The sequence below is a fragment of the Ursus americanus genome, chromosome 9 (assembly GCF_024610735.1).
Source record: "Ursus americanus isolate L20-20 chromosome 9, mUrsAme1.1.p, whole genome shotgun sequence".
NCBI classification, from domain to species: domain Eukaryota; kingdom Metazoa; phylum Chordata; class Mammalia; order Carnivora; family Ursidae; genus Ursus; species Ursus americanus.
This window is the reverse complement of record NC_142135.1, coordinates 27,907,626-27,928,867: the sequence shown is the minus strand read 5'-3', so window position 1 is coordinate 27,928,867 and position 21,242 is coordinate 27,907,626. Positions and strand designations below refer to the sequence as shown.

The window sequence follows — 21,242 nt, the reverse complement described above, 5'->3', positions numbered from 1 at the left end:
TCTCCTAACTCGTCATCCTGTGTCCACCCTTTCTCCGACAGAATCTCCACTCCACAGCCAAATACAAATTTTTAAGTGTAAATTAGATCTTGTTGCACTCTGTTTAATGGCTTCATATCACACCAAAATCAAAAAGCCCAAGTCCTTCCCATAGGACCCACACGATCTGTCCCCCAGCTGGCCTCTGACTTGACCTCCTATGATTCTCCCCTGGCTCATGGCCTGCCAACTTCATGGGCCTCCTTGTAGCGATTGGCCATGTCAGGCATATTCCCGTCTCAGGTTCTTTGCACTTGCCCTTCGTGATGCTTGGAACGCTCCTCTACCAAATGCTTGTATAGTTCACATTCATTTCAGTCAGGTGTCTCCTCAAGTGTGCTCTCTTAAGAGAGGACTTTCCTCACCATCTTTATTTGAAATAACTGCCCAAACCTGTTTTCCTTTATTTACTCAACTCCTGACGTATATCTATTTTTGATCTCTCCCTCTAGAATGTAAATTCAGTTAGTTTCAGAGATTTTGTCTTCCTGGTTTTCTGCTGATTCTCATGTGGCTGAAACAGTGCTTGGCATATAATAGGTTCTCAAATGATTGTTAATTGAACCCATATATAAATAAATGAATAAAGATGCAAGTTATCTCCAAGAGATTAGGAGCCCCTCTGTATCTTACTCATATTCAGTCTATATAATCAGAGTTTAGCCTAGTTTTTGTCAAGTATTCAGTAAAAGGGAGGAAGGAAGGGAAGAAGGGAGGAAAGTAGAAAGGTAGGAAGGAAGGATGGAGGGAAGGAAGGAAGGAAGGAAGGAAGGAAGGAAGGAAGGAAGGAGTGTGAGAGAGAGAGAGGGAGAGTAAAATCTATTAATCTATTACACTGGGAACACCTAAACTGCAAACAACGTATTGAGGGTGATAGAGTCAACATCTGTATTTTATGAAACTTCCTTCCTCCTAGAATATCTTACACATATGTGATATCTGACATATGGACTGAGTGAGGTTGCCAGGGTCAATCTGTATATTAATTATTAATAATAGTTAATTTTAAATTTTTAGATGAAGAATGAAAATAAGTGCCCTAACATTTTACTTCCTAACCTTCTGTGATATTACACACACACACACACACACACACACACTCGCACACACACACTTGTACACATACACACTGGCATCCTCTGTATTAAATTACTAGATCATCGGCCTATTGAAAGAAAGCACAGCACAGTAGTTAACAACAGCACCAAATGTAGAAGCAGACCACCCTGAGTTTAAGTGGAGTTTTATAACCACGAACAAGGTACTTAGCCTTTGTGAACTTCAGTTTCTTCATCTGAAAAGTGAAATTGATGATCACTGGCTCCTTCACAGAGCTGGGGTCACATCCGTGATCAACACAACACAATATCTGGCACATGGCAAACATTCAAGCAGTTTTCCTTATTATTATATAAGAAAGTGAAGGAGAAAAATAAGTCTTTAAGAGGTTTTATTTTGCTAAACATGGAAGTTTAGTAATAGACTGAAGTGAAAAGCAGAAAATTCAAAGATGACTTTGGTTCATTCATTCATTTGGAACAAGTATGGGCTGTTATATATATATATATTGAATAAAACAATGTGGGTTGAAGGTCACATAACATTTTCAAATGATAAACATGAATAGTATGGGAGATATAAAAGTATTAATAATAATTATTATAAAATTGGAGATTATTTTGAAACAAGAAGATAGAAGCCAGGCAAATTATGTGTCTATGTGTATCACTAAATCGCTATGATTTCTGGGCTTGACAGATATTCCATGCTGGCCAGGCTTTCCGGTTGGGGCGTTATCCAATACATTGGCACCTGCTTGGAGATTTACAGTTCAAGTCTTATGTAAGAGGCTGTGCAATTCACCAGGCCTACAACAGAGCCGTGACTATCCATAACACACATCACCTGCTGGTGGAGCAGAATATTATATATGATATCAAGGGAGGAGCATTTTTTATAGAAGATGGTATTGAACATGGCAACATTTTGCAATATAACTTGGCAGTATTTGTGCAGCAAAGTACTAGCCTTCTGAATGATGATGTGACCCCAGCTGCATTTTGGGTAACAAACCCCAACAACACCATACGACACAATGCAGCGGCTGGTGGCACTCACTTTGGCTTTTGGTACCGAATGAACAACCACCCTGATGGGCCATCCTATGACCGAAACATTTGCCAAAAGAGAGTTCCTCTCGGAGAATTCTTTAACAACACTGTTCATTCTCAAGGTTGGTTTGGAATGTGGATATTTGAAGAATATTTCCCTATGCAGACAGGATCTTGCACTTCTACTGTGCCAGTGCCTGCGATATTTAATTCACTGACTACTTGGAATTGTGAAAAAGGAGCTGAATGGGTCAATGGAGGTGCCCTTCAGTTCCATAACTTTGTGATGGTAAATAATTTTGAGGCTGGAATCGAAACCAAGAGGATTCTGGCTCCTTATGTTGGAGGATGGGGTGAAACCAATGGAGCAGTGATTAAAAATGCCAAAATAGTTGGGCATCTCGATGAACTGGGAATGGGGTCTGCGTTTTGCACAAGCAAAGGCCTGGTTCTCCCATTCAGTGAAGGCTTGACTGTATCTTCTGTACACTTTATGAACTTTGACCGTCCCAGTTGTGTAGCTTTGGGAGTGACGTCCATCACTGGAGTTTGTAATGAGAGATGTGGAGGCTGGAGTGCAAAATTTGTTGACATCCAGTATTTTCACACAACAAACAAGGCTGGCTTTCGATGGGAACATGAAGCAGTACTGATTGATGTTGATGGTTCACTTACAGGTAAATGTTATGTTCTAATTTCTGACAATATGCATTGGAAATGTATGTGTGTTAACACAGAGTTGAACTGTCAAAGCAGACTCACATGAATCACAGATCTTACCCAGCACCAAACTTTGCAAATGATTTAAGGATATAGGTCAACACTAGGCACAGACGAGACATTCTTTTCTGGAAGATGCCCCAATTGTCAAACATAACTTCCCAAAATATCCTTTTTTCTTGCATTTGCACTTTCTTTTGGTATTAACAGCAAATTCTTTTTTTTTTTAATTTAAGATTTTATTTATTTATTTGACAGAGAGAGACAGCCAGCAAGAGAGGGAACACAAGCAGGGGGAGTGGGAGAGGAAGAAGCAGGCTCATAGCAGAGGAGCCTGATGTGGGGCTCGATCCCAGAACGCTGGAATCACGCCCTGAGCCGAAGGCAGATGCTTAACGACTGCACCACCCAGGCGCCCCTTAACAGCAAATTCTTAACAATATTTGTGGAAACATTGACTACAAAAGGAAATCATTTCAGTTTCAGAACTTCTTCATTTTATATTCAGTTAATTATACAGATAATAAGCTGTTTACATGACTACTCAAATTCTCCAGCCAGTCATGCCCCATAAATGTATATATCCCCGGTTTATTTACAGAAGCAATGTAGGCAGACTGGATATATCCTACTAAAATACTTTAAAGAAAAGGAGTAAGTTACAGGCCTGCTGTTAACCCTTTTCTTTCCAATCTAAATTCTGAATTGAAATTAGTTAAAAGAATATGTTAACTGTAATATAAAATTCAATATAAGTTATAGGTTAAAAAATTTTTTACCATTTCAAGTTTAGAGTATACCACATTTTCTGTAAATATTCATATTTCTAGAATTTAGTGTCTTTACACATTTTTAATAATAAAGATTTGTCTAAATAAGATAGCAAGGATGTATGTGTGTGATTCTGCACGAAGAGAGAACTGACAAGTAAATCCTGCACATACTGACAATTTACTTTTGAAAGACTTTGTAAGACGGAATAAGATTCGTCTCAATATTCGAACAGGCTGAGTTCTCAGCTGTGGTTGTTGACTTTTGCCTACTGTTCTAATTGTGGCTCTAAGGGGGAGAACATTTGGGTGGTTCTAAGATACAAAACTTTGTGTAACTTTTATCAGTTTATCTAATTCAGCTTAGATATTTAATGCTAGTTGGTAGTCCATTGGTTAAGAGTAAGGACTCTGTGGTCAGACTGCCTGGATTTGAATCCTTCTGTGTGTCCTTGAGCAAGTTACGTATCCTACTTCCCATCCCCTCTTTGGCTCTCATGGGTACTTCAGATCCTGTGTTTCAGCTACATCTACACTAAGCTCCCTGACCGAAGAGTCCACTGCAAAGCCTCTGCATGAGCTCCTCTTGTCCCATGCCAAAAAAAAAAAAAAAGAAAAAAAAAAGTATCCGAATTTTAGATTTTGTTACTGGTACTATGGGTCATAACACTACATGTCGTAGACAGTTTGGGGTTTTGTTTTGTTTTTTTAGTTCTCCTACATGGTATAGGAAACATGCTGTTTATGTCCATCTGCTAGGTCACAGAGGACACACTGTCATTCCACACAGCTCACTGCTGGACCCTTCTCACTGCACTCAAGAAGCCGAGTGGAGCATTGGGTTCCCCGGGGCTGTCTGTGATGCCTCAGTCAGCTTCCACCGTTTGGCATTCAACAAACCTTCTCCAATATCTCTGCTTGAAAAGGATGTGGTTCTCTCAGACTCTTTTGGTAAGTGGAATATAGTAGTTCAAGCCACTAACTTAAGTATGTTTTCTATTTTCATCATCATCTTTTTAAGTTGTCATTGTCTGGGACACAGAAAAGGTGTAATATTTATATCAGTCAGTAACCAGGCAGAAAGCAAATAACACACCCAGAAATGGGCCTGTGAGGAGTATTGAATAAATGCATGGAGCAGCTTGATGTTCTGCTTGCTCGGGGAGCCTCCAGACAGTATCACGACAGAGAGTGGGAAAGTTGACCTAGTCCTTGGAGTGAGGCAATAAAATATACCATCACCCCTGCCAGGGAATGCAGACCCTTTTGACATCTTTGTTGATTGAAATGGGATGAGGGAGCATTGTTGATTTGCTGACTTGTTTCAGTAGAGTTACCATACTTGGAATACCGGATGAGCTTGACATCATTACCAGACTAGGTTGCGGATCATTATTCATGACCCATCGGACATTTGCACCAGCCAAACAAGCAAGTTAAATGGGGATGTGCCCTTTGGTTGAGAGACACAGGAGCCCACCAAGAACCCCCTACTTCCTCACAGGAAGAGAGTCAGGGGAATACGTAGCTCATTTCACATTCCTCCTTGCCTTGCTTCTCCTTCTTGTGCTTCCCGTTGTCCAAACTCATGGAGAATGGCGAGCAATGGATCTGCAGGAAAAACAAGAAGTACGCAGGGCCTCTTTTATCATTTATTATGATGTTATCCGTCATTATAGTTAACTTTAAAACATTCTTACTAGAGTTTCTTCCTCCTATGAATTGAAAGAGTCATATGCCTACTCTCTGGATAATGGTTATACCCGTTGTCTCAGTGACTTAATGACATGAACCTGGCAGCCATTTCTTTTCTTCTGATAACCAGATGTCCAGAATGGAGCAACATTAGTTAAACTTTTAGAGACTGTGGTATAATAAACAGTATTTTAAGCCAAGTGAATGTTTTCTGACAGGCTAAAACTAAAAGGAACCAAAACATCAAAAACAAATGATGTTATTTTATCTGGTGAGGCAATATGTTAGTAACTCCCATTACTATGTCATAAAATAGTTACTTATGATAAAGCTTTTAATAAGATCTCCAAATACTTTATGACATACCTATGAATAGATGGAACATTAGCTTTTTATAAAACATGGTCTAAGATAATGTTACAGAGGACTCAGAGATGTACACCATCCTAGGTAAATTATTTTTAATATTTATCATGTCAAAAAAGATATATACCTTATACTATTAATTTTTAAGCAGTAATATTTAAACATTTTAAATATTTTTGGGTGGTTTTTTTTGCTGTTATTAGTGGTGGTGGTAGTGATGATTTTAGAAAGATTTTGTGTTGTGTTTTTATTTTTGATTCAAGAAGTCTAATACATCTGCATTTATGAGATTGTAGCTTTCTTGTGAAGTCTCTCTGTGCCTTTTTGCTTGATCCTTTCAGGAATGGAGATCTTTATTTAATTACTAAACTGAACATGTTGGTGGCAAGATCTATAAATTTATCTTTCCGTCTCCCACATAACTCAATACACAACATTGCAAATAGTAGGCGCTCAGTAAGTATTGAATTGCAATGGAATTAGTTGTAGTGCTTGGACCAAATTACAGAGTAGAGAAAACATCACTCCAGGTACTTTTCTTTTTAATGTGACATAAAAAATAAAAATAAAACAACTTGCGTAGTCAAGCATATTTGGCTATTTTTATTTTATCTCCATTAAAGCCAAATAAAATGATTCAATACTAAAAATTAAAAACAAAAAAAAGAGATCATTTTATATATTGTTTTCATTTTCATTTTATATATATACTAAATGAATCAAAAGTTCAACAAATATAGAACAGTGGGAAATAAGATTTGGTAATACTTTACATGTATCTTTAGATATCTTTATTAAAGTGTCTCATGCATGATGATGTGTGTATCTTTATGCATGTATGTGTGAATATATGTATCTTTATGAATATATATGTAAAGTTAGACCAGATGGCAAATTAATTTGAGACACTTACTATTAGTGATACTATAGACCAGATGGTACATTAATTTGAGACACTTACTCTTAGTGATATTATTTTTTTTAATATTAACTTCAAATTTCAGTCCAAGATGCTTAAAATCAACATACTGAAAATGAGTGCATCCGAAAAAAAGTTAAGGAAGTACAAATAACTTGAAAAATGACAATTAGGTTTTTTTTGTTTTTTTTTTTTAAGGATTTATTTATCCATTTTAGAGAGAAAGAAAGAGCACGAGCAGGGAGGGACAGAGGAACAGAGAGAATTCCAAGCAGGCACCATGCCCAGCAAGCGTGGAGCCTGATGTGGGGCTTGGTATCACGACCCTGAGATCATGACCTGAGCCAAAATCAAGAGTCGGATGCTTTACCGACTGAGCCACCCAGATACCCCCCAATTAGCTTTATTGACCAAAAGAGAATTATCAAGCAAATTCAGGTTAAAGTATAATTCCATGCATCAGAAAACTTTAGTGAAGGTTGGTTTGCCAAACACAGAGCAAATTCTGGAGGTTTTGGATGATTTTCATTAATTCTTATGTAAGTCAGCTCTTGCTTCATGACAGACTATCCCCAAACTTAAGAGTTTAAAGCTACAATCATTGTTTTCACTCTCATGTCTGAGGACTGGTTTGGTGGATCTTGGCTGTGCTCAGCTAGGATGCTCTGCTTGAAAGTGAGGATCCAGTGGGCTTTGCTCCTTCCCGAAAGTTGACTTCAGGTTTCCACATGTGTTTATTTCAGAGCTCAGGCTGAAGGGAGAGCCAGCTACCGGGGGCAGGCTCTTTGCATTGCAATGGTAGAGGTTCAAGATGGCAAGCTTCATCCAAACAAGCACTTTTCAAATGTTTATGACTGTCACATCACTCAACATCAACAGTCAGGGAAGTCTACTCTGCACTCAAGGAGGGGAGAGGAAAGAATATTTGCCGAATAATTCAAATCATCATAATTCTTCTCATACATTGCAGGTCTTTTGGAACTGTATGTTTTAGGGTCTCTGCTCATGGCCTTTTTAAATGTAATGCTAATTCACAAGCCTAAGAATTAATGAATTTGTTCCTCCTTGATATTGGAACTTTTTTGCCTTATTCCCCCCAAAAAAAAGGATGACAGTTTATTTTATGATCTTTCATCTAGCTTCCTGCCCCTAAATTTGTAAGGGAAGAGTTTGGAAATTTAACATAAAATTCAATCAGAGGTGAAAAGAGAGAGGGGTTGGAGAGGGAAAAAAATAGAATATGGGCAATTAATCATGTCTTCTTTATATTGTAGGAAATCTTTTCAAATCTTTAGCTGAAGTTGGCAGGTACTCTTTCATGAACAAAGCATTACCAAATGAAGTATTTGTTCCTATAACAAGTAATTTATGTTCCAGATTTGTCATTCACAAACCTTAGGGTATCATGGCCAGTGTTTGTGGTAAGTCTGGTGGTAGCCTAGATTCTTAAGAGCTTTAAATCAAAATTTTCCGTAAGTACTTGTTATGCAGACTTTGATTAACTCAACAAATACTGGAGAATCTAATAAAGAATTAGAACTTATATTTGTGTACCCTGTAAATCAAGGATCCTGAATTAATCAATTTAAGTTCTTAAAAGAATGACAACAAAATTCTATCTTAGATCAATGATATTTAAAGAATTATATTAATATATTTAGCACTTTTGTTACAGTAGTCATTAATCATCATCATGTTTGAATTTTATCTTTCCCTAAGGAATAAAGACTTCATCTCAATTCAGAATTCCAAGTGAGAAGGCATTTTATGTTTCAGTTAAGTGTAATATGAAACATTGGGGCCTTCAGTAAACAAAGACATTTAGAACATAAGTAATGAAAATCTATTCTGACCTGTTCAGAGATTTCCATTGACTAGGCTAATATTTCACATTTGCACTTGTTCATAAAAAAAGGAATTTTCTAGAGGTAGAGATCACTGTTATTTGTTTGTTTTATATTCTGCTATAGGCACAAGCATTGTTCCCTTTCGGAAGAAACGACTGACTCATATGTCTGGATGGATGGCTCTGATTCCAAATGCAAAGCACATTAACTGGTATTTTAAAGATGTAGATCACATAACCAACATATCCTATACGTCAACATTCTATGGATTTAAGGTAAAGAGCTATAAAATTCATCTTCTAATAATGATGATTGCATATTATACAAATGCAGCCTACGTCCTATCCTTATGCCAGTTGTTAGGCCCAGAATGTGCTCGCCTCACATACTGACCTGTTGAAGTCCTGCACACATTTCATGACCCACCCTAAACCCAAGAAACAAGGTAAAGAAAGAAACCTTGTGTAGGAATCAGAAGTAAGCAATATCTTTGCCATATTCCCACAATACTAAGCTTGTACCCTGTTATTGTCACCATGATAAGAGCTATCATTAATTGAGTGCTTATGATATTCCAGGTACCAGTTAAGGGCTTTAGAATTTGTATTTTTAAAATATACCAAACACAGGCAATGACAGGCCAAGTCCTGTATGCCCACCACCTAGCTCCATCTGGATCTAACATTCTGTCAATATTTCCTTTTGATTTTTTTTTAAAGAAATAAACATTTTTGATGAAATGGTAGTCCCCTGTGTGGCTTACCTTCATCTCATTCCCCACTCTCCACCTCTAGTGGTGACCAATATCCCGAATTGGGTGTTTTCATTCCCATTCATGTTCTTCGACTTATACTGCATATGTGTAGCCAAAAACAATACCTAGCATTGTTTTAAATGTTTTCAAATATTACAGAAATAAAATATTCTCTAAATACGTGTGTGTGTGTGTGTGTGTGTGTGTGTACAGAGAGAGATTTTCATTGCCTTCGGATAGAGTTAGCATTATTGCCATAGACATATAAAATGTTACTAAGCAAAATATGAATGCAAGATGACAAACTGAAACCAAAACTTAAGTCTTAATATAAGCGCTATGTCATCAAATTATGTCATCAAAACTAATGTATGTTATACAGGATATTAACGTTTAAAATTGTATTTGGGGCAAACATTTATAGGAAGAAGACTATGTAATCATATCTCATAACTTCACTCAAAATCCTGATATGTTTAATGTTATTGACATGAGGAATGGCTCTTCAAATCCATTGAGTTGGAATACTAGCAAGAATGGAGACTGGCACCTTGAAGCAAACACAAGTACTTTATATTACTTGGGTATGTATTCATTAGGCAAAAGTGATTATTTTATTTAATGCTTTGTCTAAAGAAAGAAAAATTGCTTAATGGGAAAATATGTGTTCCAGTGTTCTCTGGATAGTAGGATTCAAGAGATGTTTGCTGAGTAAAAGGATTGGAGACTAAATTTATGTTGAAAAAGGCCTTGAGTTGAATTAAGAACTTTCATTTTATGTTTGGAGATAACGCCAACACTCTTACAGATAGCCTAACATTTATTTTACAAAATTAGAGGAAATGAGTACAAAGGAAGCTGTCAAATATTTTGTTTCCATTTTCATTATTTTATTGTTTGGAGGAAATAAAAAATATTTAAGAATACATTTTGAGTTCCAAAATATTTTTTTTTGTCAAGACATTTTGACTGTGTGCTTCTCAATAAGACATGTGCTTTTCATCAGAATTTTTTCAGTCATATTCCATACATTTGAACTCTACCAAGTTACCTTCTAAAGAATATTTTCAGATTGCCATGATTTTATCTATATTTGATCATCGTATTAATTTAAATTGTTTGACTTTCAGTTTCAGGAAGAAATGAACTTCAGCAGAGCCTGCCTATTTCTGGGACCCTGGATCCTGATGTGAAAGATGTTATTATTAATTTCCAAGCTTACTGCTGCATTCTCCAGGACTGCTTTCCTGTACATCCCCCATCGAGAAAACCAATTCCCAGGAAGCGACCGGCCACATATAAGTATATAGGCCTTTTGTTTGTTAATACCTTTGATAGCACTTGACAGAATTCTTTTCACTTGTCATTCTTGGGTGAGAAAATAATGCCCTCATCCTGAACAATGCCTGGTAAGTCGCAAAACACTTTCACACTCATTACTTCACTTGGGCCTTATAACCACCTGATGAGAAAATGGAAAAACCTCACAAAAAATTACTGGTAATCTTAGACTTGCAGGATGTTGGATATGGACAATTAGACCAACTCCCTTATTACAAGATGAGAAAGCTGAAGTCAATGACCTTTAGTGAATTACCCAAGATCACAAAACTTCTTGATGACACTTCCAGAATAGCACTGGAAACGAAGTCTCCTCATTAATCTAATGCTTTCTTAGTAGGTGGTGTCTCTTTATCTAGAATAACTGTCATGGTCAAATCTCGTAATACAACTTACTTAATTTTGTTTCAAATGTTTGATCCCCTAATATATATTAATTCTTACAGTTAAAAATGATTTTTCTATCTTTGAAACTTACATAGCCTTTTACATTTATTTCTCATGTGGAACATCACTAGCTCTGCCCTGTGTTATAGTAATTACCATACATCATGGTACTAGCATGTGATGGTTGGTACCAGTCTTTAAGGCCCTTAAAGGTATGATCCTGATTTGATGTATATTTCTGTCCTTAATGGACAAATAATAATCATAAAAATAACAATAGCGATGATAAAAGCTAACATTTAGTGGGCATTTAAAAGCCCGCTACTATGCATCAAGCACAACTCAGTGTTTTTTATTACATGAATTACATTTCAGAATATACAGATATAGCAGTAGCTATTGTACAAAAGAATAACAATTGAATTTTTTGATATATTAATGCGATCATTAAAAAATATTTGAGCACCTGCTATGGCCCAGGCACTGTGCTAAGCACTGGGAAGTCAATTGTAAACAACACAGATGTGGTCCCAGCCCTCATTACACTCACATTCTATCCAAAGAGACAGACGCCAACACAAGCAAGCAAAGAAACAAAAGAGTAAACTGAAAAAAAAGAACATGAGTGTGAGTTGTGATAAAGGTTATCAGGGGAATGGGCAGGTGGCTGGGACAGAGAGTAGTATGGCAGGGACCTTTTGGGCAGGGAGGTTAGGAATAGTCTCTCAAAGGAGGGGACATTCCAGCTGAGACCCAAAGGGTGAGGAAGAGCTGACCATGCAAAGAGTGGGAAAGGAATGTTCTAGGTGCAGGAAGCATCTTGAGCAGAGCCCCTGATGTGGAAAAGAGTGTGGCACATCTAAGAACAGAGAGAAAACAGCATGGCTATCCCGCTGAGCAGAGGAGAATGGCCTGGAAATGGTGTTGGGAAAGGTGGAAATCAGACCATTCAGATCATGCAGGTAGTTAGTATTAAGAAATAGAAGAAGCTTTTAAATGATTTTCAGCTGAGAAATAATGTACTCTAAATTACATTTTGGAAGGACCACTTTTGATACATTACAGAGGGATGGTGGAGAAAGCAGGAAGGCTCATGAAAAGACTCTAAGAGACATGCACCGTCAGGGTTATTGACCAAAAAGTCCTTATATAGTCTAAGGTAGATAAAATTATTGAAAATTTAATTAGCATTTATTATTTACTCACATAATAGATTTAGATTGGTCTAGGCCAGGATGTGATAGAGGAATATGTTGGTATTCTACATGTAAATGTCTTAGCATATAGGTTTCTCCCCCCACAGTATGAGTTCTGCTCACTAGAAATAGCTATAATTGGATTTATTAATTTATATTATACAGATAGCTATCAGTGAAACCAGACAGAATCTTGATCCAGGACAGGTACCTCAAGATTAGGATATAAAGCTCTAGTATGTAACATGCATATGCTTTGTTTAAGAGGTATTAGGCTTTATTGATCATAACAATGGGCAGTAAGAAGAACAATATATAACATGCATAGTATAGTGCTGTTGGGGATAAGAATGAAAGGCTATTAATCTTGAGAAAAACTAGATAAAATCAGTGATCGAATCCATACAATCCTGGTCAGGTTTTTTAGTTCGAAAGATAACAACTACTAAACCTAACTTTCTCTGAAATTGCTTCATGAAAAATAATGTATTATTGTAAGTCTAAATTAACTGCTAACCTTTCTTTTAAACCTAGTAAAACAAATTTTTATAACAGAATTTTTAACACATTTCTTAGAAATATAACTTGATAATTCAAATGTATAATACAAGTACACTTTAACCGAACTACATATTGACTGTTTTGTAGAATTCCAGAATTAGTATCATGGAATTTTTAAATTTTTTACTAGTTCAGAAAACAACGTCTGATTGTGAACGTTTTCCAGTGGGAACATATCATCAACTTTATAATAATATTCTTTACAACAGTGTGCATTGGGGTGGCTTCTGGAAGGTATAGCAATGAAAGTGGAGACTGCCTCTCCTCCCACTTTTTATATCTCTTTCAGTTTAGCCTAACCTTCACTCTGGTTGCAGACCTGCCACTCCTGATCCCAGCCCAGGGGCTTAACTTCGTTGACTCATCCTTCCAATTCAGAGACCATCCTTCCATCCCTCCCTTCACAGAATATAGCGACCATATCCTCTTTCCCCTTCCCCCACGCAGTAGCACTGTATGTAAGGTCTTTAAATGGACGAAGGATGCAGGGGAGGGGCAGAGAGAGAGGGGGAGAGAGAGATTCTCAAGAAGACTCCCTGCTGAGCACAGAGCCCAAAGTGGGGCTCAGACTCACAACCCCCTGAGATCATGCCCTGAGCCCAAATCAAGAGTAGGATGCTTAACCCTCTGAGCCACCCAGGCGCCCTTCTACCATGTGAAATCTTATAAGGAAATTAAGTAATTTGCATTTTAGCCAAAATTAGGATATCATAATGAGGATTTAGTGGGAGAAAAGGTGATTCAGATTGTAGATGGAAAAAAAGTTTTCTTTGGAGAAAAGAAAAAAAGCTATACGTGTAGTGGTATATGTTGAGTGTGCTACCAGTCGCGCATACGAGCTCGCCTACTTAGCAAAATTGTAAATACTCTGTCATCCCAAAACAGCTAGTATAAGGACGTGGTCATTAAGTGTATAAAGATAATGCTTAATGGAACTATGTCTCTTCTCTTTTCAGCTTATGGTCAAATGATTCTTTCTGGCAATCATCTCGAGAAAATAATTATACCATCCCTCACCCAGGAGCAAATGTGGTTATTCCTGAAGGTAAGTACGTAAACGTAAACAAAACGCCTCTGCTTGTGTGACACTGACAGCACAAAGTTAGAATTCCACCTTTATGCAACACACCTTGGGGAAAGAGCAAATGTGAGGAGATGGATTCTAGTATGTGTCCTGCATACCAGACCTTGCCTTCTGGGTTTTATGTGGATTTAAATATGAATATTAAGGATAATAGATTTTCTGGGAGAGTCAAGGATAAGTCATTGTGTGGAAAAAGGGTTGCAAACTTCAAAACCGGGACTCACTGGTAAGGGTGTCTGTATTTTTATCTGTAAGTTATAGTATGGATTATGTTGTATTTCTTATATTAAAGCATTGTTTTATAGGAACATGGGTTGTAGCAGACATAGATATTCCGCCAATGGCAAGTCTCGTTATTTGGGGAGTTCTAGAACTGGAAGATAAACACAGTGTGGGAGCTGCAGAGTCTTCTTACAGAAAAGTTGTTCTGAATGCTACCTACATATCACTTCAGGTAGGAGGGAGGGTCTTATAATTTATACCTTTATTAGTCAAATTCTAAGATGTTGGAGATTTGTTGAAAAAAATTATAGGAAACATATTCAATTGATGTGAGTAAAAAACACAACTGGTTCTAACCCATGAGATGGAAGCCTCATGTAAGTCCAGGATATTTCTGCTCTCCTTCACCTGGTGGCTACACATTCCTTAGGGAGTAATTATGCTACTTTTTACTGCGAAGTTTGCCCATTTTTAATCCTACATTGAATATTTGTATACTGTTAGGTAAAACTTAACCTGCAACTTGCTCTAAGAACCAGAGAATTCCAGGAGTTCTAGAAAAAAATAAAGGATTTTAAGTCTTTTCCTTTTTTTTAGAAAACAGTGTTTCTTAAAATGAATGGACATAGATGGAATTATGAAAACAGGAGAAGACTCTTAGAAATATTTCAGCTGCTTGGAAAACAATCACCTCATTCTCTCATAAACCTCAGATGGTCTTGAACGTGTAGCAGTACAATTAGTTGAGTTATTCTGTCAGTCTTTTATTGTTAATTAAAAAGAATGGCCTAACCAAAAGCTATGAAGTGCTGTTGAAAAGTAAAAGTCTGTAGGGGTGTCTGGGTGGTTCAGTGTGTTAAGTGCCTTCCGCTCAGGTCATGATCCCAAGGTCCTGGGATGGAGCCTGCATCGGACTCCTGGCTCAGGCGACAGCCTGCTTCTCCCTCTCCCTCTGCCCCTCCCCCTGCTCTCTCTCCCTCTATCTCAACTAAATTTTTAAAAAGTGAAAGTGTATTAGCTTTTCTTTGATACAAATAGGCCTTTACTGCTTTAAAGATATGCAATATTTTGGTATTTAGATGCATGAGCTTTGCGGTAAATTAAAGCGACGACTGAGTCCTTAAGCCTCACCGTCAGTTGGGAATTTGGGTAAGATATTTGACCACTTTAGCATCAGTTTTCTCACCTATCAAATGAGAATAATAACAGCAATCCATGGGTTTAGTGTAAAGGTCAAATGGTATAATGCACGTAAAGCCTTACACATTATGGCTGGCATGGAATCAGCAAGCATTGAGTAATAGCTGTTAGTACTAACAATGAGGGCTCCTACTTGGCCACGGCTTGGATGTAAGTGTGAACAGTGTATTTCATATATGTCATATGTGCTAAAATAAAACGTGATCTGTCCAAATGCCCCAAGTTTAGATGTAAGCAGGTCTCAGCTTTAGGTATAGCACTGGCAATAAGTACCTAGACTCTGACCTTGGAAAAGTCAGTTAAGCCACCCATCCCTAAGTGACAAGGTTTTATGTGAAGTGAAGTGACAAGGTCACTTCCAGATACAATACTGTTCTTTGTATAACAAATTTCATTCATTTTTACTAGAGGCTACCAGTATCTCCTAATTCCTTTTTTATGGGTGAATTTTTTTTCTGCTCAATTTTTTAAGTATTAACAATTTTCTGCTTCACTGCAGGGAGGTAGATTGATTGGTGGCTGGGAAGATAACCCTTTTAAAGGAGAATTACAGATTATTCTTAGAGGAAATCATTCTACTCCAGAGTGGACTCTTCCAGAAGGACCAAATCAAGGATCAAAGGTCTTAGGTATGTGTTTCCAGATCCTGAAAGTATCATATTGGTTTTGAAAATCTATTGTAAAACATATAGCACTAAAATACCTGTTATCAGTTGAAGATGTTATGGTACCAGAAACTTTTACAGACATCTATTTACACTAAAGGGTTATAAAAATAAATTTAAAAATTTTAACTAAATTGTGTTACACTAAAATAGTTATAGATGTGTGTATTTGAAACCAAGATGTAATCCATTGCAAAACTAACATAAATCTCTTTATATGTGTATTATTTCTCCAATCCGGTTTTCTTTATATTTTTCCCTTTATATAAACAAGCATAGTTTTTCATATTATGGTGCCTTTTCCTTAAAAGGTAACTTTTCTGCACATTATTCCACTTTTACAGTATTAATAGTCTGTGGATCAATTGGCTCTGCTAACAGTTATCCAACCATACCTGTTGCTGAACTTTAAATTTTCCAGTTGGTTTTGTATGGCTGCACATATTCCTATCTAAGCCTGGAAAGTAAAGGAACAGAGAGGGTTTATTTGGTCATAATTAGTAACCACATTTTATTAACACTGCTGGATATTTATTGAAAAGATACATACAAGCATGTGTTGCAGTTGCTTCCCCATACGGTTTCTAAAACAGTGACAGTAAAGAGGAGCATAAAAAATTATTTAGTCAGCTCTCCACTGGTAAATGTCCCAAGACAGACATATTCAATCTTGAAAACTATTTGCTTTCGTGAGTTTATTTTTTTAATTTGTTTCAAAAGTAACATTTCAAACAACACAAATAATATCAAGAAAAACTATTAAGGGGGCGCCTGGGTGGCTCAGTCGTTAAAGCATCTGCCTTCGGCTTAGGGCGTGATCCCGGGGTTTTAGGATCGAGCCCCACATTGCTGGGAGCCTGCTTCTTCCTCTCCCACTCCCCCTGCTTGTGTTCCCTCTCTCGCTGGCTGTCTCTATCTCTGTCAAATAAATAAATAAGATCTTAAAAAAAAAAAAGAAAAACTATTAAGAAAAAATATATGTCTTTCCAATTTTACCCCATCATGAGGAAACTAGTATCTACAGTTAGCAGTTTTTACATGTCAAACTAAAGATATTTTCTTTCTCAGTTAACATTATGGATATCTTTCCAGATCAATATTTGTAGATAAGTCTTCCTTTTTAAAGCATATTACCCTACTGTATTAGTATATTATAATTTAATCCATCATCCTTTTATTGATATACACTAGATTTATTCCAGTTTTCCAATATTTTCAAATATTATCATAGTAGGAATCCTCATTCACATATCCTGTGCACTCACTTTAATTTCCATGGGCCAGATTCCTAGAAGGGGGTCAGAGGGTCAAAGTCTTGTATAGCCCTGAGCAGATAATCCAAATTCATTCCATTCATTCTAAAATGTCCAATCACTTATTAAAATATATCAATGTACTGTTTCATTTTATACTAGCACCTAACTCAGTACTATGTGGTGAATAAATTGAAGTTTTTCTCCTTCAGGGGTGTTTGGTGAGCTGGATCTTCATGGAATTCCACGTTCAGTGTATAAAACTAAGCTCTCAGAAACCGCAGAGGCAGGTTCCAAAGTCCTGTCTTTAATGGATGCTGTGGATTGGCAGGTACAGGAAACAGTATGCGGTGGGAACTGAATACACATAGTGGGTCAACTTAAAATGTTTCTTTCTTATTCTCATGGACATTGACTTTTTCATAGGATTAATCGGATGAGAAATGTATATTTTGCATTAGCTTGCACTCAAAAGCTTACCTGATAGGAGGCATTTAAAAATTGGGATCTCTAAAGGTCCTTCAGAATATATAAAGAACATTATTGATATGTTAGTTATGAAAGGAAAATATGAAAGTTTTTGAGTAAAAAAAGTTTCTTATGTATGTCTTTCCCACATTTCAGGAAGACCAAGTAATAGTTAATTGTGTAAAAAGAAAAATTCTGAGGAAATTTTTTTAAGTCTTAAGAATATTGTACTGACCAGTATTTAATAAAAATATGATTATATTTGCTTTGATCTATTTAATTTTTTAAAAGTATATTCCCTATGATTTTATTTAATGACTGAATTAAGTTTGAGGGAATGCTGAGATAAATCAAAATTTAAGAATTCTTAATATCAAACCCAAGCGTATTTATTTTTAGAGTCCTCAATGTAGTTTTTTCCTTCTGATAATGCCATGTTGCTAATCAGATATGAATTAAATTAGAATTTTTAAGTTATTATTAAGAAATAGAAACCTATTTTAAAAATTGTTCTTGAATTTGGCACTTGAATTTTTGTAAGGAGGGAGAAGAGATTGTGATAACAACCACAAGCTATGATTTCCACCAGACAGAAACTAGAAGTATCATTAAAATCCTGCATGACCAGAAAATTCTCATTCTCAATGATACCCTTTCCTACACTCACCTTGGTAAGTGGCTGTTTTTTAACCAAATAGATATGTAATTAAAATGTCATGAAATATTCACATTTTTAGTGCTCTCCTTTGTAATTATTCAGCAAATATTCAGCAAAGACTACTGTATAGCATCCCATGGGGCAAGGCTAGCACTTTCTGCTTTAAGCAAGCTTCTAGGTGATTTTTTTAAAAGATTTATTTGCTTGTTTATTTATTTATTTATTTATTTATTTATTTGAGAGAGAGAGTGAGAGAGCGTGTGAGCACAGGCAGTGGCGTAGGGAGGATGGGTGGGGGTGGTGGGCAGAGGGAGAGGGACAGAGAGAATCAGAGGATCTCAAGCCAACTCCCCTCTGAGTGGGGAGCCCCACACAGGGTTTGATCTCACGACCCTGAGATCATGACCTGAGCCAAAATCAAGAGTCAGACGCTTAACCAGCTGAGCCACCCAGGCACCCCCTAAGTGATTCTTATGCACACTGAATTTTGAGAACCTTTGTTTCAAGAGCATCTTTGTCCCAAATTAAAAAGTATCGTGGGGGGGATCTAAGATGGTTATTATAAGATTGCTGATTATAATAATTTTTTGATTTAAATAGAAGAAATGCTTTTGATTGCATTTCATGTTATAAATTAAAAAGTATGGGGGGGATTTAAGATGGCGATGTAGTATAAGGACCCTAGGCTCATCTTGTCCCTCGAACACAAGTCATTCTGAATTCCCAAGAAATCATTCTGAGGTCTCAGAAAACAAAGTTCACAGCTAGAAGGAGAGAGGAGGCCACACTGAGGAGGGTAGGAGATCAGAGACTTGGTTTGTGGGAGAAACAGATCACAGGTGCTGTGTAGGGGAGGAAGCCCTGGTCACAGAGAAAGGCAAGAATATAGCATGGAGGGGCAAGTACAAGGTGAACATTTCCTCAAAACCATTGGCTAGGGAAACAGAGGGGCTGATTTTCATGAGTTTTGTGAGCGGGGCTTGGGTGCTTGAAGACTGGAGTTTTAAAGGTTATGGGATTGGCTGGGATAGAGCCCTGAGGGCGCTGCTCTGTGTCTGGAGAGAAGGCAGACAGGCAAGCAACAGTGGGGGAAGGGAGGATGACGGCAGGATCTGAGGAATGCCTAAAACATAGAGACTGTTCCCTCTTCTTGGAGCATTTCCGTGAGAGGTAGCTTTCAAGGAGATGCCTCTGCGTGGACAAAAGAGCAGTAGGCACCATTTCCCTCCCCCGCCCCTCAGCATAGGTTCAGAGGCACAAATACAGCTCAGCCCCAACACGCGCTGCCTAGCCTGCCTGCTCCAAGTCCCACAGCCCTGCACTCTGGCACAACTACCCTTCTCGGTCAAGCCTGCCTCAGTCCCAGTGCAGTAAGACACTCTCCCTGAAGGCCAGCACAGGCCCCTACCCACACCACGTCCACAAAGACTGAAGTTTAAAAAGTCAGCAGTCTTGGCTGGGATAGAGCCCAGGGGACACTCCTGGAGAGAAGGCAGGCATACTGCCTGGGGGTAAATGGTATGGAAACAGCATCTGAAAAATGCCTGGGACACACAGTGAGAGATTATTCGCTCTTCTGGGAGTGCTTCCCCAAGAGGCAGCATGCACAATGACTCCTCTCTGGGGACAAAGGAGCTGCCTGGTGCCATTTCCCACTCCCACCCCTCAGCATAAATGCAGAGCCACCTGTAGTAAACAGCGCAGCACTGGCACTGGCTGCCTAACCTGCTTACACCAAGTCCCACACCCCTGCACTCTGCTGGTATGGGCCTTCTTGGTCAAGTGTGTCTTACTCTAAGACAGTAGGCCCTTCCCCAGAAGACCATCAGAAACCCCTGCCCACAGCATGTCTCCTGACCAGAGAGGTCTGCAGGGTTTCAGTTCTAGTGGAAGTAGCATCAGATCTCATTTAACAAACAGACCAGAGCACACCTAGTTAAAACTCACCACACTCTGGCGAAGGACCAAACACTATCCACCACAGGCAAGGAGAAACTCTGCAGACAATTGCCTTAAGGATAGAGCAGCCAAAACGCAACAACAGAGTGTACACAACATACACTAGAGACATTGCATTAAGTGCCAGGGCCTGGACACTATATGACCTCTTCTTCATAAAGCCATTACTCCAGGGAGCAGGACACATAACAGGCTTTTCTAACACAGAGAAGAAGGCAGAGATGTAGACAAAATGGCAAGTTGGAGGAATTCATCCCACATGAAAGAATAAGATAAAGTCATGGCCAGAGATATAAGGGAAACATGTATAAATGATGTGCATGATGGGGAATTTAAAGCAGCAAGCATAAGTATACTCATTGGGCTTGAGAAAAGAATGGAAGACTTCAGGGAGGCCCTTAAAAGATAAAATAGTAAAAAACAGATAAAATAGTTAAAAAACAATCAGTCAGAAATGAAAAATGTAAGAACTGAGATTCGAAACAGACTGGATGCTATGAACAAGGATGGAAGAAGTAGAAGAACAAATAACTGATATAGAAGATAGAATAATGGAAAACAATGAAGCTGAACAAAAGAGATAAAGAAGAATTATGGATCACAAGAATAGACTTAGGAAACTAAGTGACTCCATCAAATGTACTAACATTCGTATCATGAGTCCCAGAAGAACAGAGAGAGAGAAAAGGGGGCAGAAAATTTATTTGGAGAAATCATAGCAGAAAACTTCCCAAATCTGGAGAAGGAAACAGATATCCAGATCCACGAGGCACAGAGAACTCCCATCAAAATCAACAAAAGCAGGCCAATACCAAGACATATTGTGGTTAAATTTGCAAAATATGTGATAAAGAAAAAAATTCTAAAAGCAGCAAAACCAAAGAAGTCCCTAACTTACAAGGGAGGACCCGTTAAGCTAGCTGCAGATCTCTCAACAGAAACTTAGCAAGCCAGAGGGAGTGGCATGATATATTCAATGTGCTGAATGGGAAAAATCTGCAGGCAAGTGTACTCTATCCAGCAAGGC

At 37.8% G+C, this 21,242-nt stretch overlaps 1 protein-coding gene across 6 annotated transcripts in view; it reads left to right on the top strand.

The window, feature by feature from the left end:
* Positions 1–21,242, top strand: part of PKHD1L1 (PKHD1 like 1) — a 148,683-nt gene that overhangs the window by 80,435 nt on the left and 47,006 nt on the right. For all 6 annotated transcript variants that reach the window (XR_006781065.2, XR_015725752.1, XR_006781066.2 and 3 more), the window contains exons 49-58: positions 1,798–2,827; positions 4,400–4,591; positions 8,591–8,742; positions 9,646–9,805; positions 10,352–10,523; positions 13,663–13,751; positions 14,096–14,244; positions 15,712–15,841; positions 17,343–17,461; positions 18,140–18,269. Coding sequence is in view for 3 of the 6 variants with exons in the window: in XM_045805776.2 (XP_045661732.2) it covers positions 1,798–2,827; positions 4,400–4,591; positions 8,591–8,742; positions 9,646–9,805; positions 10,352–10,523; positions 13,663–13,751; positions 14,096–14,244; positions 15,712–15,841; positions 17,343–17,461; positions 18,140–18,269 (2,323 nt within the window). In the remaining 3 variants the exon portion in view is untranslated. The remainder of the gene's footprint in view (positions 1–1,797; positions 2,828–4,399; positions 4,592–8,590; positions 8,743–9,645; positions 9,806–10,351; positions 10,524–13,662; positions 13,752–14,095; positions 14,245–15,711; positions 15,842–17,342; positions 17,462–18,139; positions 18,270–21,242) is intronic.